The 27,167-nt window shown below is 41.3% G+C and overlaps 1 protein-coding gene across 1 annotated transcript in view; it reads right to left on the bottom strand.

Annotated features, from left to right (window-relative positions):
- The window catches only part of CUL3 (cullin 3), a 115,547-nt gene that overhangs the window by 27,217 nt on the left and 61,163 nt on the right, over positions 1–27,167 (bottom strand). Inside the window, exons 4-6 of the mRNA XM_038748868.1 lie at positions 9,529–9,689; positions 7,111–7,225; positions 6,232–6,460 (exon numbers count right to left, since the gene is read on the bottom strand). Of these exons, the coding sequence (XP_038604796.1) occupies positions 6,232–6,460; positions 7,111–7,225; positions 9,529–9,689 (505 nt within the window). The remainder of the gene's footprint in view (positions 1–6,231; positions 6,461–7,110; positions 7,226–9,528; positions 9,690–27,167) is intronic.

The following is a 27,167-nucleotide window of genomic DNA, read 5'->3' as shown; positions in this document are numbered from 1 at the left end:
AAGCGCTCAATAAATACGATTGATTGATTGATTGATTGATTGAAATGGGTCTTTGCTGAAGTAGCTGAAGGGGCGGGCTGGGCGGCTCATACAGAATGGGGCAGGAGACAAAAGATGGTAGGGGCAAACCCACGGTGGACTGTGTCTCTAGAAGCTGTCAAATCAATCAGGCCCACATGTGCCAATTTGTACTTCCCAAGCGCTTCGTACAGTGCTCTGCACATAGTAAGCGCTCAATAAATACGATTGATGATGAGGCCTCGGATTTAACCTCTACTTTCCCTATTTTTTTTTTTTTAAGAGGGTGGCCCCATGGGGCAGGACACTGGGATGAGGGAGTGAAGACAAAAGGACGGGGATGGGAGATATGATGATGATGATGGCATTTGTTAAGCGCTTACTATGTGCAAAGCACTGTTCTAAGCGCTGGGGAGGTTACAAGGTACTCAGGTTGTCCCACGGGGGGCTCACAGAAGAGAAGTGACTTGCCCAAAGTCACCCAGCTGACAATTGGCGGAGCCGGAATTTGAACCCATGACCTCTGACTCCAAAGCCCGGGCTCTTTCCATTGAGCCACGCTGCTTCTCTGCCGGGGGCAAAACTTGAAGAGGGATAAGATGTGTTCACAAATGATTCCACATGCTAAACCTGAGAGAGATAAACCACCTACATTTTTGCTTCGGTTGAAATGATATACAAAATCCTCCCACTCTTCTAGTAAAATACTCTCGCTGTTTAAGCTCCGATACATCTCTAAAACAAAATAGCCTAGCTATGGTTCTGCGGCACGTGTACACTTATATACTGCATTCTAATCTGTGAGCTCGCTATGGGCACGGAACGTGTCTGTCAACTCTATTACACTGTACTCTCCCCAAATGCTTAGTGTGTATATATATATATATATATATAATATATATAACAATAAAAACATAAAAAACAATAAAAACTTATACATATGTACAAACATATATACAGGTTATATATATATAATATGTACAAACATATATTACACACACACATATATATATATATATATATATATAACCTGTATATATCTTTGTACATATTTACTACTCTTTATTTTACTTGTACATATTTATTCTATTTAATTTTGTTAATATGTTTTGTTTTGTTGTATGTCTCCCCCTTCTAGACTGTGAGCCCGCTGCTGGGCAGGGACCGTCTCCAGATGTTGCCAACTTGGACTTCCCAAGCACTTAGTCCAGTGCTCTGCACACAGTAAGCGCTCAATAAATACGATTGAATGAATGCATAGTACAGTGGGCTGCACACAACTCGTTGTGTGAAGGTAATGTGTCTGCTTACTGTTGTATTGTACTCTCCCAAGTGCTTAGTACAGTGCTTTGCATACAGTAAGCACTTAATAAATACAACTGAATGAATGAATACGACTGACATACCCCCCCACACCCCAGATACATGTGATAGTCTGTACACCTCTACAGATTTTTTAAAACAATTATTGTTTTCTAAAGGTAATTGTTAAGCACAGAAGCAGCGTGGCTCAGTGGAAAGAGCCCGGGCTTTGGAGTCAGAGGTCATGGGTTCAAATCCCGGCTTCGCCAACTGTCAGCCGTGTGACTTTGGGCAAGTCACGCAACTTTTCTGTGCCTCAGTCACCTCATCTGTAAAATGTGGATTAAGACTGTGAGACCCCATGGGACAACCTGATCACCCTGTAACCTCCCCAGTGCTTAGAACAGTGCTTGGCACATAGTAAATGCTTAATAAATGTCATCATTATTATTATTATTATTATTATTAAGTGTTTACTATGTGCCAGGCACTGCACAAACAGCTAAGGGCAGATACAAGGCAATCAGGTTGGACACAGCCCCTGTCCCACATGTGGCTCACTGTCTTAATCGCCATTTTCCAGATGAGGTAACTGAGGCACAGAGAAGTTAAGTGACTTGTCCAAGGCCACACGGCAGACTGACATCCTGATTAGAATCCAGATCCTTTTGACTCCCAGGCTGTGCCCTAGCCACAGATTATACTGTTTCTACAGCACGGTAGTACAGTTGACCCTCTCCCCCAACCTTCCACACTCTCCTCCTTGGTTCCATGCTGATGACAGGGCCTGGCTGGGACCAGACAGATGGATGACTACAACTTTCCTGTTGCTCACAACACTAGAGAATCACTACTCTCCTGAAACTGAGAACCTGAGACTGCTCCAGTGAGCCAGATGGCTAATTAATTCATTAATGATGGCATTTATTAAGCGCTTACTATGTGCAAAGCACTGTTCTAAGCGCTGGGGAGGTTACAAGGTGATCAGGTTGTCCCACGGGGGGCTCACAGTTTTAACCCCCATTTTACAGATGAGGTAACTGAGGCACAGAGGACTTGCCCAAAGTCACACAGCTGACAACTGGCAGAGCCGGGATTTGAACCCGTGACCTCTGTCTCCAAAGCCCGGGCTCTTTCCACTGAGCCACACTGCTTCTCGTGGTTCGGGCCAGCTGTACCTGATGTTTGGACGAATCATGCTTGGACCCAAGTGTACTATTCCAGTCAGTTTTTCTGCTTCGAAAATATTGTACTGAAAGGAGACGATATAATATCCTCTTGATTATCTGACTGGGAACGTGTCTACCAACCTGTTGTACTGTTCTTTCCCCAGCGTTTAGTATCGTGCTCAATAAATACCGCAAGAAGTGCTCAATGATGATGATGATGGAATCTATTAAGCACTCACTACATGCAAAGCACTGTTCTAAGCACGGGGGAGGATACAAGGTGATTAGGTTGTCCCATCGGGGGCTCACAGTCTTAATCCCCATTTTACAGATGAGGGAACTGATGCACAGAGAAGTGAAGTGACTTGCCCAAAGTCACACAGCAGACAAGCGGCAGAGCCGGGATTTGAATCCATCACCTCTGATTCCAAAGCCCGAGCTCTTTCCACTGAGCCATGCTGCTTCTCCAATAAATACCATGGATTGGTTTAGCTACACTGCAGTTTTTCTGATAAGATCACTATCAAATGAATGTATCTACCCTATTTTTACTTTATAACAACAACAAGAACAGTATTAGTTAAATGCTTTATTACGTGCTAAGCACTAAGAGTCAGATGATGTAATCAGATTGGTCACAGGTGCTGTCCCCAACAGGGCTCACAGATTAAGTGGGAGGGGGCGCAGGTATTTTATTCCCATTTTAAAGGTCAGGAAAGTGTTACACAGCAAACTTAAATGACTTGCCCAAGGTCACACAGCAGGGAAGTGCTGGGGACTCCTGATTCCCTGTCCCATGGGCTCTCCCTAGGCCACGACTAAATCAATAAACTTGCAGAAGAAACGGTTAAGATATCAGCACTTTGAAACTAAAATGGTATACATAACCCAAACTTGGCCCCGATCCATGCTTTTCAATGATCAAAGTTTAGTTTTCTCGTGAGGGATGGTCATCTGGGCCAGCTAAATTGTATAAAGACTTTTCTGTATATCAGAATTGTAACTTCGAAAATCAAGAAAAGAGTACCTATATGTTGCATGTATTTAGAAAATTGTTCACTTATTTCAAAATGGAAAATTGGCTGACAATTTTACAACATTAAAAATTTAAACCCTAGGCAATTTATCTATAAAACAAAACTATGCACTTGGGCAAATTATTAATTTGACATTTTTTTCCCTTCAGGCACTCAGGAACTAGCTTTCCACACTTAAAAAAAAGGTATTTCATGTCCTACATCAATTTATGTATATGAGTTTATGTATATGAGTCCTTCTAGACTGTGAGCCCACTGTCAGGGTAGGGACTGTCTCTATATGTTGCCAGCTTGTACTTCCCAAGCGCTTAGTACAGTGCTCTGCACACAGTAAGCGCTCAATAAATACGATTGATTGATTGATGAGTTAAATCAATTTGTTATATTAAATTTTTCCAGCAAACCAGTAGCAAATTTAATTTGCCCAGGTGTTCTCTGTTGTATTTTTTATTGCCAAAAAGTATGAAAGAACACATCTCACCTTGAAGTAATGCCACCGTACAGAAAAATCAAAATGAGGAGTACACTCTTAAATGACCATTTTTAGTACCCAAAAAGGGCTGATTTTAAATTAATCTAAGCAAGTTTACTTGAAACATTTTGAAAATTGAGACCATTTCGTTACTCCTCAGCACTGCTGGATGGGTAACTGGTGTTACAGCTGCAAGTGCTGAAGGAGTAAAAACTCAGTTGTTTTTGTACTTTTCCCTATGCTCTGTACCCTGAACCTCTCTGTGACAGAATCTCTTTTAGTTCTTGCAACAGTGCCTTAGTTTTTCACACACCAATATGTACCTCTCTAGCCCCAATGTCATTTTTACTTTTTCCTGAAAGGCAGGACTGAAATCATGGGTCTGGGAGGGGAGGGTTTCATAGAGAGAATAGACTGGAAAGCTTATTCGCTCTATAGATCGGAAAGCCTCCATTTTGGGTCTTTTCAACCTCAACTGGAAATTTACAATTCTTCTTTGGACTTCTGTATATATCCACCTGTATTTGATTTCACTGTCTTGTCTCCCCCTCTAGACTGTAACCTACAAACTCTGTTGTATTCTTCGAAGTACTTAATATAGTGATCTGCACACTGTTTAATGGCAGTGTTCACCACTTACTATGTGGCATGCGCTGTACTAAGCGCTGGGATTGATACAATCTGACTAGATTGGATACAGCCTATGTCCCACGTGGGGTTCGTGGTCTTAATCCCTATTTTTCAGATGAGGTAACTGAGGTGGGTGAGTGCTATGCATCGGTATTTTCCCAATAATGTGGTAGAGTTGCCCTGTGCTCTTCAGGCAGTCAATAAAGCGCATGAATTGATTTGGTAAGTCGGTATTGCAAAACATTTTTTTACAGAAGAAATGAATTCATTAAATACTTGTTATCTCTCCCATTCTCTGGCTCAGGACAACCGCAGTTGCAATTTACTAGGTGGGACAGTGCTGCCATTTAATCTCTTTAATCTTTTAATCCCTTCAGTGCCAAATAATCCTAAAGAAACAGGAGCCCTAAGGAAAGGTCTTTCCCCTGCTTTACGATCAATTACTCCAAGAGGATTGGTCAAGATCATGCACACACTAATTTAGTAGGCCACATCTGCAAAACTAAATTGACTGAATTTAAGATTAGTTTACCTTCTATAAATCTCCCTTTAGACAAACTTTTTTTTACAGTTGCTGAAACTGGATACGGATGAAGGCTCACCATCTGCTTTGAAGAATTTAATCAGCTCTCTCCTTCCTATCTACCCGCGCTTCACTTCCACTACAACTCAGCCTGTGCATTTCACTCCTCGAACACCTGTGCCTTAAATTTCATTTCTCTCACCACTGTCCTCTTCTCACACCCTTCCTCCTGCCTGAAACTTCCTACCCCTTCATTTCTGGCAGATCACATCTCTTCTAAAATTACTTCTCCTCTAGGAAGTTTTTCTGACTACTCTTCTCATCTCCCCACCCTATTCTCTCTCCCTTCTGCATCACCTCTGCACTTAAATTCCCCTAGTTAAGACTCATCTCCCTCCAAGAGCATTTATGTGCATATCTGTACTACCCGCCCCTCCCTGCACCCTGCAAAATCCTTCATGGCTGGAGCTGTGTCTAGTTACTCTATTATACCCTCTCAAATGCTTAATACAGTGCTCTGCATGCACTGATAAATATCACTGATTTATTTGTCCATAAAAAGGGGATATGAGGGAAAATGAAGCACTGAACTGCAAAATACACAATTTACACATAAAATCTATGTTCCCCCAAAGTATGTATCTGTACCAGTTCATGCTTACATTATAGCTGAACTGATGATCACCCTCTCCTTATGATCGAATATGGTGCCAGCTTTTGTGGAAGACTAGCACTTCCTGAAAGCCCAGGGAGAAAAAGTTCCTGCCCCAGGAGGGATTACAAACTGCACTGCAATTTCCTTTCCTAGCCTACATTTCCCGATTTCTTACTATAAAATATGCTTCATATTTTAGAAACATCTTATCATGGAGGCCGCTGCTCATTCATTCAATCGTATTTATTGAGCACTTACTGTGTGCAGAGCACTGTACTAAGCACTTGGGAAGTACAAGCTGGCAACATATAGAGTGTTCCCTTTTTGGAAACACTTTTATCTTTACATCAGGTTTTTTCACCAATGTTAAATAGCAAAACTCATTTCGGAGCGTGTGGATTTAATTCTGTCAATCAAAAACTTACCTTCTGTCTTTCCATTTTTCAACATATGTACTAGCCCAGAATTCTCCATTTCTACTATGGTCTTCATATGCTTGGAAATGAGCTCCCTCTCAACCACCTTCACAATTGGCTCTTCTGTTGACTTGTCAAGGCAGTGCATCACCCGTTCTATTTCTTCATTAATTCTAGCTTCTACTTTCTTTATATATACTGAAGCACTGTTTTCGGCTAAAAACTTCTGACTTTCCATCTGTAATTAAGAGATACACATCGTTTACATCTTTCCACCAAATAAGAGAAAAATCTGGCATTTTGCTGTGACCTTAATTTTGGTTTTTACGCTAGGGGTTTTAAACGAACACATTCCTTAAGAATAGGTCATTACTGATTTGCATGGGTTCAGAATAGAGGAATGGCAACAGAACTCCCACTCCTATACTTTACCACTGTACCTGCTCCACTACTAACCTGTATGACTGTACCATCTGTTGAATCAGAAAAACTAAAAATTAAAACAAAAACCTAAAACACCAGGTAGGTAACTACACAGAACTATTTAAGTTCCTTCCTGAACTGCTATATGCTGATAGGCTCAAAGCATTATCATCCCAAAATATTAATTTAAAAAATTCCTAACCTTAGTGAAACAATAATCTCTTCCACCCTTAGTAAAACAATCACTTTTGACCCAGTTTTATATTATAAAATATAGCTCAATGTTGTTTGCAATCACATTTACTGCAAACAAGCAGCTTGTTCAATTGATGCTTTCACTAGCGGAAACATCACAAGTTCCAGTGGCTATTTCTGTACCCAAAATATCTTATTTCTAGATGGATGAACATATATAAACATAAATCCATTCCCTAGCAGAATTTACTTACAGAAAAAATGGCTTACCTGAAAGAATTCTGCAGACATTTCCAAGAAAGGAGCTTCAAAATCTTCTTCATAGACTGATCTTCCTTCAAGACCTAGAATCATTAACATCTGGCAAGCATTTCTTATTGCACCTCTGTCAAGAGAAGATTAACAACTTAAAATACTTTCATACTTTCTTCACAAAAATTTCAGTCTGAGACAAATATACTACGATTTTAATATAAGTGAATTATTTCTTGCAAGTAACCTTTAGAATAGTCTTAGGGGTATATTAGTAAACTTCATTTTTACAAACACACAACTCTATCGGTTGTTTTAAAGTTACACTTGGCCAACATATAATGATAATAATAATAATAATAATACTTGTTAAGCTGTATATGCCAGGCACTACACTAAGTGATGGGGTAGATACAAGCACATCAGGCTGGATACAGTCCCTGTCCCACATAGGGCTCACAGTTTCCATCCCCACCTTACAGACGAGGGAACTGAGGCACAGGGATGTGAAGTGACTTGCCCAAGGTCACACAGCAGACAAGTGGCAGTGCTGGAATCAGAACCATGACCTGACTCCAAGGCCTGCAGGCTACCCAACATATCATGGTGCTTCTCATTAAAATGAGCCACATAATTTGCAGAAAATCTGTCTTCAAAAAAATAGGGGTTATTTAATAATACCCCAACTAATTGATGATGACGTAGCTCTGAATATCTGACAAGTGTAAAAATTTCTCACTCTTCTCCAAATCCCCAGAACAATACCTGCTTTTTGGCACTCCAAGGCCTGCCTAATTAGGACCCCAATCTGTAGAATCTGAATCCATTTGATTGACTGATGATAGTATTTTAGTGCTCAGTACATTCTGAGCACTGCATTAAGTGCTAGGGAAGATACAAATAAATAGTTCACACCCAACAAGACCCAACAAGTCCTGTCCAACAAGACACTCGTATGACAATTTTTTTTATGGTATTTGTTAAGCACTCATTATGTCTCATTCATTCATTCAATCGTATTTATTGAGCGCTTACTGTGTGCAGAGCACTGTACTAAGTGTCAAGCACTGTTCTAAGAGCTGGGATAGATACAGGATAATCAGGTCAGATCCAGCCTGTGTCCCACATGGGGCTCACAGTCTAAGTAAAAGGGAGACCAGGTATTGAATCCCCACTTTGCAGTGGAGGAAAGTGAGGCCCAGAAAAGATTAAGTGTCTTGCCCAAAGCCACACAGCAGGCCAACAATAACCTCTTTCTCGGACTGCAGCGACGGGGCCAACAAAGTTTTGGTTAGGTAGCAATTATTTCCCTTGTTTGAAATCTATCACAGCAGTTTTGAAGTTCTGTGCTCAAAGGAACTAATGGAGAATCCATCATCGATGATCAAATGTGGTTCCTAACTGACCTTTACACAGGAATATTTAGGTCCTCCAAAGGAAAAAAAAAGATCAAGCCATCACTTTCTCAGATAAAACGAAAAAAAAAAGTCTTTAGGGGCAAGTGTATTGGAACTTTTAAAAAAATCAAATGGCTTCTGGACAATCTACCAGAGAACTGCAGTTGAAGTAGCGTGAACTTTATACACCCGCACATCAAACAGCAGCTCTGAAATTTGAGAAATTAATCTTGTAAGTTTCAGGCCACTTGAAGTACAGCACCAAGTGTGGAAATGAACTCAACATGTTAGAAAAATAAGAAATAGACCTGATAAGAGAATGGAAACTTCAAAAATTTTTGGTTGCTTTAAAACCAGTTCAGGCTACCTCCACCAGCTGTCCTCCCAATGGGTATTTTCCAAGAACAAGAATTAATGGATCAGAATAGATAACCTAAATACTCTCAGTCCTCCTAGAATGAGGGTTACACTTGGTTAAGTTTTCTGAATTAAGGAAAACTCATGTTCCGGGACTTGTTTGGTGTCCAAAACGATACACTGGAACATGACTCTTCCTCCCGACACCGTGTCAAGTTGTACCCAGGGACGCGTCGTCAGAAGCAGGTTCCCTAATTCTACTCAAAACACATAGGGAAGACAGCTTCTAGCAGAACTGAACCCATGAAAAATAATTCTAAAAAGGACATGAAGACAACCTTAAAACATCTGCAAATACAGTTAAGAAATATTAAATAGTGGAGGGGGTGAATAAATACATAAATTATTTTGTTGATAAACAATTTTTGCTCTCTTGCTCTCAGAAATACTGAGTATTTTATAAGCAGGCAAACATTTGGGATGGCTGTAAATGGAAAAAATACAATATGGAAAACTATTATTAGACCTGCTAAAATGTATCAGAATTACAATTTACATTTTTCGAGCAAAATGTTTACTGGAGAACTGATTCATTAGATTTCCTGTGAATCTTGGTCTTCCTCAGAGCCTCTTTTTTTTTTTTAAAAGAAGTCATAACATTAAAAAACACAGATGGTCATACCTGTCTACAACTTCTCCTTTTCGCTCTCTTGCGATCATGTCCAACAGAGTTTGCCGTAGGTGATCTCGAATACACCCATAACGCACAACTTGATCTCGAAAAATTATTAAGCCCAAATTGTAGACATTCTCCACGTTATTTTGTTGTACATATACTCGGTCCTGCGATTGAAGGAGAAAAATATGCATAAGTATACATCCTTATATTTTCTAGATGCATTTTATAAGATAATCCATTTTTCAAATTGTCACAGTATAAGCATATTTAAAACTGCAACACCTTTGGGCCAAACACCATTAAGTATTTTTTAGTGAAATTATGAAGTTGTGAAAATATAAGAGCCTTTTTTAAAGCAATTTACTGAGCTCAAAGAAAAGCTACAACATTTTAATAGGACAAATTCAAAAAGTTGTCATGGTCCTGCCCCTGGATACAAAAATTAAACAACTCATTCATTCATTCAATCGTATTTATTGAGCGCTTACTGTGTGCAGAGCACTGTACTAAGCGCATGGGAAGTACAAGTTGGCAACATATAGAGACAGTCCCTACCCAACAGTGGGCTCACAGTCAATCAATCAATCGTATTTATTGAGCGCTTACTGTGTGCAGAGCACTGTACTAAGCGCTTGGGAAGTACAAGTTGGCAACATGTAGAGACAGTCCCTACCCAACAGTGGGCTCACAGTCTAGAAGGGGGAGACAGAGAACAAAACCAAACAGTCCTCTCCTGACCCCAAATCATCATCATCATCAATCGTATTTATTGAGTGCTTATTGTGTGCAGAGCACTGTACTAAACGCTTGGGAATTACAAGTTGGCAACAAATAGAGACAGTCCCTACCCAACAGTGGGCTCACAGTCTAGAAGGGGGAGACAGAGAACAAAACCAAACAGTCCTCTCCTGACCCCAAATGAAACACATACAAAACTCCACAACGGAAGAAAAAGCAAATTCATCCCGCCCATTTTGAGCATCTCCTTCTGCCAAACTGGGTTTTCACCGTGTGCTTGGGCTAGAATAGTGTTAAGGAGCTAGGGAGCACTTGTGAGTTGTGATGAATAATGGTTTCGTGTTTCTATATTTACACCATTTTGGGTCTGCAGCGGAGTTTTTGATTTTGACGACACCAATCTTGAAAGATAGGTAAACTTTGCTTCATTCCTTGCCCCATCCTCTCGCCCCCCGCTCAGTCCTCTTCATCCTGAAGCTCTCTTGTCCTGTCTACCCAGTCCCTCCCATCTCCCCCCAATCTCTCTCTCTCTCTCCCCCGGCCCCACAAACCTTTTTGCTGGGACCCTGTCAAGCCTCAGCCCTCAGGGGCTACAAGGCCAGGGAATTAGAGTGAAATGGAGGGAGGGCCGGCAATGGCAGCACCAGAGGGCTGCCCCTTCAGACAGCCTCCCCCAGGCCACTCACTGTCATCCCAAGACAGGAACCGATGTGGGCAGCAGAGAAATGTAGGAAGGGAAGAAAATGTATGGGGATAGGGAAGTAGAGGACAGTTTTGGGGCCAGGACACAAAACAAAACAAAACAAAACACTGTGCTGACTGGTAACCAATCTGGAACTCTCCTACCCCTCTGTTTACTACACTAGCTCTGCCATAACACCGTGTCAGTGAATAACCAATCCATCACTGGTACTGTCTGAGTGCTAACTGCATGTAAAGTACTGGGGAAGCAGCGTGGCTCAGTGGAAAGAGCCCGGGCTTTGGAGTCAGAGGTCATGGGTTCAAATCCCGGCTCCGCCACTTGTCAGCTGGGTGACTTGGGGCAAGTCACTTCACTTCTCTGCGCCTCAGTTCCCTCATCTGTAAAATGGGGATGAAGACTGTGAGCCCCCTGAGGGACAACCTGATCACCTTGTAACCTCCCCAGCGCTTAGAACAGTGATTGGCACATAGTAAGTGCTTAATAAATGCCATTATTATTATTATTACGGCTCAGCCCATATACTTGGCTCCTCTAGCGCCAATTTTGTCCACTGTGTCCCGATTTTATCTCTCCACCACCCCCTTTCCCATGTCCTCCCTCTGGCCTGGAACTCCCTTCCCCTCCATGTATGCCAGACTACCACGCTCCCCACCCGAAAGCCTTAAGGTCACCTCTCCTCCAAGAAGCCTTCTCCGATTCAGCCCTTTTCCCCCCAGCTCCCTCTCCCTTCTGTGTCACCCTGGCCCTTGCACCTGTAACCTTTGGACAATTGATATTTGCTTCAGCCCCACAGCATATGTGTACAAATCTATAAATTACACATTATAAATTATTTATTTTTAAGGTCTGTCTCCCCATCTGGATTGTATATCTGGGGGGCAGGGGAGAGACGAGCAAGAGATTTAGCACGGTTTAGGGGATAGAGCATGAGCCTGAGAGTCAGAAGGGCGTGGGTTCTAATCCACCACATGTCTGCTGTGTGACCGTGGGTGAGTCACTTCACTTCTCTGGACCTTAGTTACCTCATCTGTAAAATAGGGATTAAGGCGGTGAGGGGCTATGTCCAATCCCCTCAGCCCCTGCAGACTGTGAGCTGGCTGTGGGCAGGGATTGTCACTTTATTACTGTATTGTACTTCCCCAAGCACTTAGAACAGAGCTTTGCACATAGTAAGTGCTTAACAAATACCATCATCATTATTATTAATAAATACAATTGAATGAATGAACTTGTATCTACCTCAGAGCTTAAAACGGTGCTTGGTACATAGTTAAGTGCTTAACAAGTACCATAAATATTATTAATTATTATATTGAGATTATCCCAAAGGAGCTATTCCTCTACCAGCGACAGGGATTGATGAAAAGCCATATATACACAACAGCATCCCTACTGTGATCCATTTGGCTTGAAACCTTTCAACTCGGGGTGGGAGTTGCAGGTAACAGAGAGGCTACATGGACCTTGTCCAATTTTTACTGAGTCTAGCGTATGCCAGGCCAATCTAACTCAATGGGCGAGGCCCAGTCTGGGCAGGGCTGGAAGCACAAATGCAATCACAGGGCAAGGCAAAATAGAGCAAAGTTAACTGAAAAAGAGATGCTAATAGACAAAAGTAGGAACTGCAAAAAAAAAAAATACACAACCCAGCTCTGAAAAAATTCAGAAAAAAACCCTTTCTCCCTCAAATGCACGCATTATACGGTATGGTTTGTTTTATAAGTGTGAAAAAGTTTATGTAAAAAGTAACAGGTGTGTATGGTGAAATTACTTAAGGTCTCAAATAACAGAAACACAAAAGAATAATGATTCTGGTTGCTGTAGTGATTATTGGGATTAAAGTCAAAGAGTCCTGTTGTGAAGAAGGTGAATTTTTTTTAGAACTTTGAATTCGCGAAAGGAACCCAGTTTAGTCAAGAGGAAGGAGGTCATCATGCCAGACAGAGGTAATGGCCAATGCAAAGGCCCGGAGATGAATGTCAAGAGTGTGATGACAACAGTGAATAGATTTGTTTGGCAACAAGGGAGGCAGTAGGCTACATCTAACAGGAAATGTGGGTGGATAGATAAGGGTCAGAGAATTGGAGCAGCTCCTTAAATTCCACTCCCAGGGGTTTTGAGCTGAGTCTAAGCTGCACTTGACAGTGTGAAGCCTGGATATTACTTCACGGAGAGACTGGAGATAGGCTCGTTGTGGGCAGGGGATGTGTTTCCCGACTCTGTGGTAATCAATCAATCAATCGTATTTATTGAGCGCTTACTGTGTGCAGAGCACTGTACTAAGCGCTTGGGAAGTACAAGTCGGCAACATATAGAGACAGTCCCTACCCAACAGTGGGCTCACAGTCTAAAAGGGGGAGATGGAGAACATAACCAAACATACTAACAAAATAAAACAAATAGAATAGATATGTACAAGTAAAATGGAGTAATAAATATATACAAACATATATACATATATACAGGTCATGGGTTCTAATCCCGGCTCTGCCACTTGTCAGCCATGTGACTGAGAAAGTCACTTCATCAACATCATTCGTATTTATTGAGTGCTTACTATGTGCAGAGCACTGTACTAAGCACTTGGGAAGTACAAATTGGCAACACATAGAGACAGTCCCTACCCAACAGTGGGCTCACAGTCTAAAAGGGGGAGACAGAGAACAAAACCAAACATACCAACAAAATAAAATAAATAGGATAGATATGTACTTAACTTCTCTGTGCCTCAGTTACCTCATCTGCAAAATGGGGATTAAGATTGTGAGGTAATGAGCTCTCCGAAGCACTTAGCACAGTGCTCTGCACTCACTATATACAACTATTTGATTGACTGATAGGAGAAGGATTTTAAGAAGGGTTGCAATAATCCTCTATGTACCGAACTAAAGAAAACACAAAGAATCAATGAAGCTGGCAATTTCTCTTGGCTGATTTATTTAAATAGTACAGTAACAACCTCAGTGTTTGTAGTGCTGCAAAAGACCATGGATGTGGTCCCAAAACACAGTCATATTTAACAGAGTTAAATTAGTCACCTAGTAAAAGTGGAGAAATCTGCAGAAGGTGACTTTTTTTTTTATTCGAAGACCACCTGCTGAAAGGGCTGAATTTTCTGCGAACATATGTTAATTTACTTTGAATCTCATTCCTGATTTTCTGCCTCATATACTGGCACAGGCAGCTCAAAGGAGTACAGTACGTTGAAATGACCCCTTCTCCAGACTTTTATAGAAAATAAAATCCTTAAAAAGACTATTTTGGCTGCTGGGATTCAAGTACGGGACTGAAACATATAATTATGGCCTTGTTAATGATTCCAGTAGCACGCCTTTTAGCGCCAAATTGAATTTTCTGGTACTAACTACTGGGGAACTGGCTGACCTCACGAGGGTGGTGGATTTAACTCAAGTAACTCTAAGATATGTGCAGTGCCAGTCTTTGGAGCAACCAGCCACACAAACTGGGGCAACAAAGTCTCGAGTTGCATTGCCCTAAATTATCAACTGATAGTGAGCTCACGGCAGAGTGTAAAACATTTGGCTGTGCGATTCAATACGGAACCCCAAAATGGCAGTTAACAAGATGTGAAGTGCTACTACTTGAAACTTGGCTGGCAAATCTGTATTGTCGCGCAAATCGTTGACAAAATATTTTTCAACACAGTAAGAAGCAAATGTAACCATTCTAAAGAATAAAAAGCTGGTTAAAAGAATATGAAGAAAAGAGTCAGAAGCAATTTCGAAAGTCAAGCATTTTAGGCAAGTGCTTAAGCAAATATACCTGCGTTTGGGCTAAAAACTAGCACCGGCTAGCTTTTATATATAAAAGATGATTTGACCAAGTAGTGGAGAGCCTAAAAAAAGATCGAAATCTTACAAACATTAAGTTTTGCTGTGGAGAGTGTTGATGGCCAGTGAAAAGTAGTGATGTCAACCTGGACACAGCAGTAACCCAAAATGAAAAGTCATTTTCCCTTCTTGAAAAAAGAGTTGGCTGTTTAAGATACCTTTGTCTCACTATCAATCAATCGTATTTAATCACTAGAGAGTTTAGGCTGTGATCACAAAGTAAATAAGAGAAGAGCCTGGGAATCAAAAGGACCTGGGCTCTAATTCCGTTTGACCATTTGTCTGCTGTGTGACCATGGACAAGTCATTTTACTTCTCTGTGCTTCAGTTACCTCATCTGTAAAACAGGGATTACGACTGCGAGGCCCACGTGGAACATGGACCGTGTCCAACCTGCTGGGCTTCTATCTACCCTAGCGCTTAGTACAGTGTCTGGCACATAGTAAGAGTTGAACAAATACCATAAAAAGTAAATTCTACAGGTACCACAACACAGGAGGAAGTTTGACTACTGAAAAAGAGATGGTAGGCAACTCCTGAAATGACTCTCCCGGAATAAACTCACGCAGATGATGATAACCACTGATGGGGATCGAGCAAGACAACTTGGCTGATAGCCTCCAATAGGAATAAGTTAATGTTTCTCCTTGTAGCATCATTTCCATGAAATGCCTCCCCACAATAGCCACACGCTTTGTTTTCATGGGCTAGAAAATCCAACCATTTTTCTTTTCCTTACTCCTTCACCAACTGCTTACACCCCTCTACGTTTACAAGCCATGATTATGGGAGTCAAAACCAGGAGAAAAAAGTGTAGCCTGGCTCCTGATAGTCTGAAGCCCAGCCCGAGCTTGTCTGGGTACAGCTCAATGCTGAACTGGAAGAAATGGTTGTGCACACGGCGTGGAATCGGACATGGTGATTAATTTTTCTGTGTCTCAGTTACGTCATCTGTAAAATGGGGATTGAGAAAGTGAGCCCCATGTGGGATCGAGACTGTGCCCAAACTGATTAGTTTGCACCTACTCCAGCAGTTAGAACAGTGCTTGACACCTACTAAGCTTTTAACATATACTATTATTATTATTTATTATTATTATTATTATTATTACTGCACACAAGTTTCCCTTGATGCAGGGCTCCTGGAGAATACAACTCCCGTGTTTTATGAAAACTGGCTGTATGGCCACGTGAAGCGATAGTGCTACAAAAATACAAGACCACTGAACGAGTCTCATGCTAGCATACAGGTTTTGCCCTAGTAGGACAATATTTTATTCCATTTTTTTTTTTTTGCCCAGAAGCAAAAACTGGCAGGCTTAGTCAAAGAAAGTTTGCATCTGTGTTCCAGTGGGCAGATGTCCAGATTATGTAGTGCCAATCTTAGCACACCTGAGTTACTGTATGGACGAGGGTAATGAATGATTCAAAGTAATCTGTGCCTGGTGCCCAACATGGGTAGTTGTGCCAACTATACAAATGGGTAATTTGCCACAGAGAGGAAGCTGCAATTTGGAAAAAAAAGTGCACTTAAATATGCTATGTCTCAGCCTTCCCAAAAGTCCTCTGGACAACTGGTCAAACCTGTGTAGCACACAAAAGGGCAAGCGTATGAACCAGAGAGACATACTAATTAATCAGTCGTATTTACTGAGCGCTTACTGTGTGCAGAGCACTGAACTAAGCAGTTGGGGAGACTACACTCTAACAGAGTTGGTAGACATGTTCTCTGCCCACGATGACCTTACAGTCTAGAGGGGGAGACAGTTATTAATATGAATAAGTAAATTAAGGATATATTCGTAAGTGCTGTGGGGCTGAAAGAGGGGTGAATAAAGGGAGTAAATCCAACTGCAACTAGTATGAGATTGCACAGCCGTGCAAGGGCTTATGTTCAAACTAAGGGTCAACGCCGCTATGTACTGGCTCCAAGTCTAACTCCTCACATGGCTGAAGTGACCTGTGACTGTAAATATACTAATCATGGCAGGGATTGTCTCTTTATTGCTGAATTGTACTTTCCAAGCACTTAGCACAGTGCTCTGCACACAGTAAAGCACTCAATAAATACGACTGAATGAACTTGCTCTGCACACAGTAAAGCACTCAATAAATACGACTGAATGAACTTCTAGACTGTGAGCACATTGTTGGGTAGGGACCGTCTCTATATGTTGCCAACTTGTACTTCCCAAGCGCTTAGCACAGTGCTCTGCACACAGTAAAGCGCTCAATAAATACAACTGAATGAATACATGTAATACTATGTGAACAATCAAATTGTGCAGAATTACCAATTATTACTATGGTATTCGTCAAGCGCTTACCATGTGCCAAGTACTGTTTAAAGTACTGGGGTAGATATACGTTAATTAGGTCGGTCACAGTCCCTGTCCCACATGGGGCTCATGGTCTAAGCAGGAGGGTGAAGAGACATTAAATCCCTATTTTACAGATGAGGAAACTGAGGCCCAGAGAAGGTAAGTGACTTGACCAAGATCATAGAGCAGGCGACAGGCAGCCTCGGACTCCTAGGTGCGGGCTCTTTTCACTAGGCCACACCGTACTGTATGGGATGTACCAATAAGCACAAACTGTGTCTTTAAGAGGGCTAGCGACTTACAGAAATTTGTGATTCCCGCGTCGATCCTGATGGCTGCCAAATTCTTGCAAGCTGATGAATTTTTGAGCATAGAGTATACAAGCACCTAGTTGATGCCTACTACCATGATGAGAAGCAAGCGTGGCTATGAGAAGCAGCGTGGCTCAGTGGAAAGAGCACGGGCTTTGGAGTCAGAGGCCATGGGTTCGAATCCCAGCTCCGCCACATGTCTGCCGTGTGACCTTGGGCAAGTCACTTTACTTCTCTGAGCCTCAGTTACCTCATCTGTAAAATGGGGATTAAGACTGGGAGCCCCCCTTGGGACAACCTGATCATCTTGTATCCCCCCAGTGCTTAGAACAGTGCTTTGCACATAGTAAGTGCTTAACAAATGCCATTATTATTATTATTATTATTATTATTATTATTATTATTGTTATTACCAGGCTTGTTTTTTTTAAATGGTATTTGTAAAGCACTTTATATGCCATACACGGTACTAAGTGCTGACGTAGATACGAGACAATCGGGTTGGACTGGTTCAACCAATCAATCAATCGTATTTATTGAGCGCTTACTGTGTGCAGAGCATGCACTAAGTGCTTGGGAAGTAGAAGTTGGCAACATATAGAGACGGTCCCTACCCAACAGTGGGCTGACAGTCTAGAAGCAGTCAATGTTTTAGGCTGCAATACAAGGCAGAGAAGTACAGTCAGTTCTCCAACAGTGCAAGGGCTGGCTACATTCTTGACAAAACTCGGCAAAGACTTGAGAGACCTATGCTATTACACATCATCATCATCATCAATCGTAGTTATTGAGTGCTTACTATGTGCAGAGCACTGTAGTAAGCGCTTGGGAAGTACAAATTGGCAACACATAGAGACAGTCCCTACCCAACAGTGGGCTCACAGTCTAAAAGGTCCTCAGTGATGCTGCATACACGTGCACAGTGCTCTCTTGCGATCTCGTGTTGAGCTCTATCCAGGCTCATACGTTACCAGAAGAACAATCTCCACTTCCCCAGCATTCTAGCCAAAATTTATACTGAAAACACGTGGCTCGGAATTAAATGCGGGCAGAAATGTAAAGGCACGGTAAAGACTTTTAAACTTAGATGGCCCTGCTCAGGCCCGACTGCCAACATTTAGAAATGTACCCCCAAAACTAAAAACTGAATGCTTAATTATGGCAAGGAGCAAACCTTAAGTATAATACAGGATATGGCAAGCCTCAAGAATAAGCAACTGAAATGCACAAAGCTACGGGAGCCCTGTATGGTGCAATCTATGAAGATAAACAGACTCAAAAGAAATACAAGACCCTTACGTTCTAATGGGGAAGATAGACATAGAAATATTTACCAACAGTAGAATCAGAATAAACAAACTGAATGTTCAGTCAAAATATACACAAACTCACAAAGACGGAGGATGGGTATAAATATAACCTTAAGTGCAAGGGGTGGTTGTAAATTCAGTCGGGGTGCCGTTACCCTGCATCAGACAAGTTTTTAAAAAATTAACAGTTTGGGGCTTATATCATTATCAGTGATATTTATTGAACGCTTACTATGTGCAGAGCACTGTACTAAGCACTTGGGAGAGTACTACAGAGCTGGTAGACACGTTCCCTGCCCACAACGAGTTTACATTTTCCAGCAACAGATTTAATTTAGCGCTTAGTACAGTCCTCTGCACACAGTAAGCGCTCAATAAATACAATTGAATGTATGAATGAATGAATTTAGGTAACGGTAACCTGATCTGAATTGGTTCAAAACATTTATTTCATTTTATTTTTATAAGATAAATGAAAAGCTCATAAAGTTTTGAGAACTGCCCATTTCCACCACTTTTCCAAAAATCAGTAAGTCTGAAAGAAATACAACCCTTACTTGGGCATCCTTCATTTTGGAAGTATTCTTAAATTGAGATAACTGGATATTAGAAACCTTGAGGGTGTTTTCTCAAAGCTGTTGCAAAAGACTATATTCTCCTTTTCAGTGGCTGGAAATGAGGATACGAAAGGTTATATCTCTCTTGAGCTTTCAAGTATCACTGACCTTTATGCTGTACGCAAATATTATAGAGCTCCCACTAAACACTCATTTGCTCTGCTCTCACTCTCTTCTGCATCACCCCTGCACTTGCATTTACTCTTTACTCACCCCTCCCTCAGCCCTACAGCACTTATGTACATTTCCGCTATTTTTTTATTAACAGTTACGTCGGTCTCCCCCTCTGGACCGCAAGCTGTGATTTCATTCTTTCCTAAGCATCATCATCATCAATCGTATTTATTGAGCGCTTACTATGTGCAGAGCACTGTACTAAGCGCTTTGGAAGTACAAATTGGCAACATATAGAGACAGTCCCTACCCAACAGTGGGCTCACAGTCTAAAAGCACATGCTCTGCACAGAGTAAGCGCTCAATAAATATGATTATTGGATTGATCTTTCCAGAATTGCTAACGAAGCATTGCCACGATGAAAAATTTCTCAAATCTGGCACCTAAATTTTGTTCTCTTCCAAAACTTCCAAATGCTAGAGTTCTCTACAGTCAAAGCAGCATCAACTCGGCACAATATTATTGCGCCTCAAAAGTCTATCACAAATTATTTCCATCAATCAATGGTATTTATTAAGTGCATGGTGTATGCAGAGCACTGTACTAAGTGCTTGGGGAAAGTACAAAACAGTAGGGTTGGTAGACGAGATCTCTGCCCACAAGGTGCTCACAGTCTGCAGGCATCAAAATAAATTACAGATGGGGGAATAGTAGAGTATATGGATATGTACCTATGTGCTGTAAATGTTAAATGGTGGTAGTACACAGCCACATGCGTACGAGTCTTTTGAACAGCATAAACAGTTTGAAATTGTTCTTGTTTGCCAACAAGCAGCATTCAGTAGGGGGTCCGTTCTGCATTTGTGCACTGATCTTGCGGATGACTTTAATGAAATGTGACAAAGTGCACAAAGCGCTGCATCATCAGTACTGCACTGATGCAGATGGGAACATGCTCTCAGACAGGGCTGAAGGACAAGGGAAGCTAACAACCGACTGAAGGCTCATCTCCCCTGCCCTGACTGCCACCTCCCCCGCCTAAAAAAAAAATAAGAATCCCTCCCTTCCATGCTTGAACAAGTAGAAGGGAGTACCCCAGATCCTCGTTACTCAGGATATGCCTCTGCTCCAATAATCAGGATGGTCTGAACTACGGACCATTAGAAGAGCAGCGTGGCTCAGTGGAAAGAGCACGGGCTTGGGAGTCAGGTCATGGATTCAAATCTCAGCTCCGCCACTTGTCAGCTGTGTGACTTTGGGCAAGTCACTTCACTGCTCTGTGCCTCAGTTACCTCATCTGTAAAATGGGGATTAAGACTGTGAGCCCCACATGGGACAACTTGATCACCTTGTATCGTCCCCAGCACTTAGAACAGTGCTTTGCACATAGTAAGCGCCTAACAAATACCAAAATTTATTATTATTATTACAACAGAGTCATCTACTTGGTAGTTCTCCATCACATTTTAAACTGTTTTTTTGTGATGGCAACACTCACAACATAGCCAGCATGAGGATAACGTCTGATAAGGCTTTCTTCTGTGCAATACCTAACTGGCTTTTCCTTCTTACAACTGGAAAACCAATGAAGCCTGATACCTTCTTTTTACTGCAAAGGTTTTCTGCAAAAGTTGACTCAAAAAAATGAAACACACTGAATGGTATTTTACACACAATCAGAGCACTGTTCTTTTTGTACAGGGGAAGTTTGAATATACGTCGGGTAGACAGAACCCATGTGTGTCGAAAACCCTAGGACTTTTCCTCTCCTTTTCGTATCAACTCTAAAGGTGCACTGCCTATTTTTAATCAATTATATATGAAGGAAGAAAATGTAACAAAGTGGATTGAAAGAAAAAGAACCAAATAATAAGTCTCTAGGCATGTGGACCTTCAAACCGTGCCCTGAGAACCCAAGGCTAGAGATATTTACATCGATTAACTGCTGCTACATCCTGTAAGAGAGCCCAAACAGACATTTCACAGAAATACTAGGAATTTTTAACTTGAGACATTTTATAATGAGGAAAAATTCAACTGAATGATACAAGTATTAACAATAACTTTGGGCACATATTGGCTTGTGGAATTTGCTTTGGTGGCAATTACTAAACAGCTTAAATTTAGCGTCTTCACTTTAAGATCTAATAGCAAGAAAGATGACTAAAGAAAACGCCAGTTCAATGTAGTAGCATAATCAAAAGTAAAATTTCAAAGATTTTAGAGCACCAACATTCTTTCCAATTTATGTAAATAAGACGGTATAGTCACATAGAAGAATTGCAAACTTAAGTCCACATAATCCTATAAAATGAAACAAAATGGCATATTTACATTAATAACATATAACTGACTACATGTTTGTGTCTGTATGTACAAATGAGCCAAGAAAAAAAACAAGTTTATGTACATGAGCTTCTATATACTTAACAGTAACACCAGTGTTACTTTTTAATTGCTCGCTTTGTGCCAAGCACTTTACTAAACACTGCAGTAGATACAATAGTCAGATCAGCACCAGTCCGGTCCTACATGGGACTCACAATGCATGCGGAGAGAGAACAGGTATTTATTTCCTACTTTACAGATGAGGAAAGAGGCACAGAAAGGTTGAATGACTTGCCCAAAAGTCACCCAGCAGTGGGGATTGTGCTTCTTCATGACTTTCCAAAAATCTGCGGAGTCTACAAAATGCTGCTAGAGTGTAAAAAACTTCCAAATGCTAGAGTTCTCTACAGTTGTCAAAGCAGCACCAACTCGGCACAATATTATTGCACCTCAAAAGTCTATCACAAATTATTTCCATCAATCAATGGTATTTATTAAGTGCATGGTGTATGCAGAGCACCGTACTAAGTGCTTGGGGAAAGTACAAAACAGTAGGGTTGGTAGACGAGATCTCTGCCCACAAGGCGGTCACAGTCTGCAGACATCAAAATAAATTACAGATGGGGGAATAGTAGAGTATATGGATATGTACCTATGTGCTGTAAATGTTAAATGGTGGTAGTACACAGCCACATGCAGTCGATGACGCTGGGAGGGCGATTAAGGGAAATGACCGCAGAGGCAGGGAAGGCCTCTCGGAGATGTGATTTTAGGAAGGTTTCGAAGTTGGGGAGAGTGGTGGACTGTTGGATATGAAAAGAGAAGGAGTGGTGGACTCTTGGATGTGAAAGGCGGAGTCCTAATCAGTGGTATCTATTGAGCATTTACTCAGTTCCAGAGCACTGTTCTAAGCACTTAGGAGAGTACAATCCAACAGAATTAGTAGACATGTTCCTTGCCCATACTGAGTTTACAGGCACAGGGAAGATGTGGGCAAGGGGAAACTGAAGTACAGAGAGTAGGGACTGTCTCTATGTGGTGCCAACTTGTACTTCCCAAGCGCTTAGTACAGTGCTCTGCACACAGTAAGTGCTCAATAAATGCATAATAATATCATGAATATCATATTCATAATAAATGAATGAATGAGTGAACAACATTTCAATAAATACGACTGAATGAACTGGGGGAGTGGAGGGCGCATACTGGTTTGTAGTAGGAGATTCACGAGGTACGGTAGGAGGGAGAGAGCTGATTGAGTGCCTTTAACGGTTAGGTCATAGAAGTGGATGGGCATCCATTGGAGGCTTTTGAAAAGTGGGGAGACGTGGACTGAACAGTTTTCCTGAAAAATGATTTGGGCAGCAGAGTGAAGTATGGACTGGAAAGGGGAGAGACAGGAAGCAGGGAGGTCAGCAAGGAGGCTGAGGCAGCAGTCAAGGTGGGAATGACAAGTGCTTGGATCGGTATGGTAACAGTTTGGATGAGCGAAATGGGCCAATTCTAGAAATGCTGTGAAGGGAGAACCAATGGGATTTCGTGACAGACTGAATGTGAGGGTTACTTCTAATTATCATTCAAGATGTGCTCCTCTGAAACAAAAATAACATGGTTGAGATAAAAATAAAAATGTTTTACTTCATTTCTTTTTATCTTATTAAATATTTCAGAGATAAACTGTTTGAATTGAAACAGTTTTCTAGTTTATCCTCTATTTATAGAAAGCTTACATACAAAAATATTTCTAAGAATAAGTGGATAAACTGAACAGTGGGGCCTTTAGCCACTCAAAAATACAGTTCGAAGCCCAACAAAAGAAAAGGAAGTCTACAAAACAAATAAATGCTGCAAATTTTAATTAAGGTAAGTATGCAGCACAAGTTTTTCCTTTTAAGAAAGCATGTAAAATGTTGGCAATTTTGGTCAGCTAAAAGAAAAAGAATCAAATGGTTACCTTTAGCATGGCCTAATGGATAGAGTACAGGCCCAGGAGTCAGAAGGACCTGGGTTCTAATTCAGAAGGCCATGTGCCTTCTGTGGGACCTTGGGCAAGTCATTTAACTTCTCCGTACCTCAGTTACCTCATCTGTAAAATGGGGATTAAGTCTGTGAGCCCCACATGGAACATGGACTGCGCCCCACCTGATTACTTTGTATCTACCCCAGCATTTAGAACAGTGTCTTTAGAACAGTGTCTGACATGTAGTAAGTATTTAATGAATACCATAAAAAAGTTATAATTCCTAATAGAGTTTGGGGTCTCTCTGTATATTCACCCTAGCTGTAGAAGTTTTATATTTAGATTTGAATTAGTTTCAAAGAAACTTATACTTCTATGGAAATGATTTTTAACAAAAAACATTTCAATTGAAATCTGACCTGGAACACATTGAAGCAAAGTAATTCAAACTGACAAAATCCCAGAACTAATGATAACGCTAAAATTTAACATAGTAAGAGTTCAGAGAAACTGAACATCCCAAGCATGGCAATTTACTTAAAACAAAATGTGTTTCCACAAGGTAAGTCCATACTTTTAAAAAAAACAAAACCCACAGAAAATATACCACTCACTATAAAAAAATGTCAAAACTCTACTACATGGTCTAAATTCTCATATTTATTCCATTCTAACAATGAACACATTTGCTACAGGGCATAATCATCATCATCATCATCAGTCGTATTTATTGAGTGCTTACTGTGTGCAGAGCACTGTACTAAGCGCTTGGGAAGTACAAGTTGGCAACATATAGAGACAGTCCCTACCCAACAGTGGGCTCACAGTCTAAAAGAATAATAAGAAACTTAAATCCAACTAAAGATACTGGGGTCAGAAAAACAAACAAATCCTCAAACCAAATCCTCTCAACATCTAAAAATCAAGAGATTTAACACCAACACCCTTGTTCAAATACTTTAACAGTATTCAAGGATGGTAAGAACTGTACACTAAATTAGATGCAAAATAAAAACTTTGGGCAACTAGTTATATTTATTGGTGGGAGATCTGCTTTTATACAAATGTATTTGCTTCAACTCATTTGATTAATATTTCAATAACTGTCAAGCATTAAACTACCACAACCTCTTTATCACTTTAGCATCTTTATTAGAGCATCAGCTGTTTCAGGAGTGCCTTCCAATACTGGTTCATTCCGTTTTTTCTACTCAGACAACTCATAATAAAAGCGGTCATTAAAAAAGCTTTGCAAAGGGTGCTTGTTTAAAATAAATGGAAAATCTAATAATGGGTGGCAAACTAAATCTCATTCTGACCACTCAGGCTTTTTAAATGACTACGTGGTGCTTTAGTGTGAGTATTATTAAAATACAAAGAATATTCCTATAATTAAAAACAATGATTGATTTGGGTTAACTGGCCAAGAGTTGTCAAACACAAACTATAATGAAAATTTTACCTCGGAGCTAAAAGTAACAAAACAAAACTATCAATAAACAGCTCTAACGCCACTTAATACAGTTCACTTTCTATCTTTTCAGGCACATGATCAATAATACAAATGGACTTTCAGCCAACAGGTAACAGATCCATGAACACACTTCACTTTAACACTGGGGCTTCTTGACTTTACAGCTGACGGCCTCAGCTTTGAGACGATAAATTCGAAGTGGGCTCGTATAACCAATTGAAGGAGTTCACACAGGAAAGCGACAGCAAGAAGGTAGAAAATTGTAAGCGGCATATTGAGGATTTTGGGCTTCAGGACTGGGGAAACTGGATACCTGCCTCATGGGGACAGGAACTTTCACTGGTCCCAGGTTTGAGGGGTGCTACAACTGAGGGAGTGCTCAGTACTGTCTTCCAAAACAGGGGAGCCTTAGCTAAGGGTTTACCCATTTTCTTGTTCCAAGGGAATGGGGAAAGAGGGGAAATTATTCTCCCCCACTCCTCTGATCGTTATAATAATAGTAATGGCATTTATTAAGCGCTTACTATGTGCAAAGCACTGTTCTAAGTTATGCCAAGATGGGCAATACACTGGTCTAAGCATTCGTCATATCCCATCTTCATCACTGCACCCGCCTCCTCGCTGTCCTCCTTGCCTCCAGCCTCCCCACCTCCAGTCCATACTTCACTTTGCTGATAGGATTATTTTTCTAAAATAGTTATTCTGCCCAAGTCTCCCCGCTCCTCCAAAAGCTTCCAGTGGTTGCTCAACTATTGCTGCATCAAGCCCAAACCGCTCACCATCAGCTTTAAGACATCAGATGTCTGCCACCTACCTACCTTCACTCCTCTCCCACCCACAACCCAGTCTCCACACTTCACGCCTCCAACACCAGCCTACTTACCGTGTGGCTCCGTCTCATTTCTCTTGGCCTCTCTCCTGCCTGGAATACCCCCCAACTTCATATCCGAAAGACTCCCACTCTCCAACTTTAAAGCCCTACCAAAATCATATTGGCTTCAGAAAACCTTTCCGGATTAATCTCTCATCTCCTGGCCCTATCTTCCTATCATTTATACATTTAAGTCTGTACCCCCGCTAAGCACTTTGATACTCACCCCACCCCCAAGGAACTTATACACATCCATTTCTCTGTTCCTTCCCCCGCTCTATTCCTCTCCCCCTGCTAAATTAGAGTTGTGGGCCAGGAACGTGCCCACCAGCACAATTGTACTGTACACTCCCAAGCGCTTAGTACAGAGTTCCGCACACAGTAAGCCCTCAAGTACCACTGATGATGATGATAAAGTCCTTGAGGGTAGGAATTGTGCCTACTTACTCTACTGAACTCTCCCAAGTGTTTAGTCCAGTAGGGACCGTCTCTATATGTTGCCGACTTGTACTTCCCAAGCGCTTAGTACAGTGCTGTGCACACAGTAAGCGCTCAATAAATATGATTGACTGATTGATTGGTCAATAAATAATAATAATAATAATAATAATAATTGGCATTTGTTAAGCACTTACTATGTGCAAAGCACTGTTCTAAGCACTGGGGAGGATACAGGGTGATCAGGTTGTCCCACGTGGGGCTCACAGTCTTAATCCCCATTTTACAGATGAGGTAACTGAGGCCCAGAGAAGTTAAGTGACTTGCCCAAGATCACACAGCAGACATGTGGCGGAGTCGGAATTCGAACCCATGACCTCTGACTCCAAAGCCCGGGCTCTTTCCACTGAGCCATGCTGAGTGGTTGCTAACAAGGGCTCTGTGCCTTTCTACTGTTGTTTTCTGAAGGGGTGGTCGTGTCCGTTCATTTTATAAGAGCCATCCAACAAAAATCACCCAGTGTTAGGCCTCTGAACAATGATCTGCTCCAGGATGATACCACCACGGGTTGGAATGGCGCTAGGCCTCCGATTTCCCAAGATTCC

The sequence above is a fragment of the Tachyglossus aculeatus genome, chromosome 7 (genome assembly GCF_015852505.1).
Source record: "Tachyglossus aculeatus isolate mTacAcu1 chromosome 7, mTacAcu1.pri, whole genome shotgun sequence".
Taxonomy (NCBI): Eukaryota; Metazoa; Chordata; class Mammalia; order Monotremata; family Tachyglossidae; genus Tachyglossus; species Tachyglossus aculeatus.
Note: the sequence above shows the minus strand (reverse complement) of the source record. Positions and strands in the feature narration are given on the sequence as shown.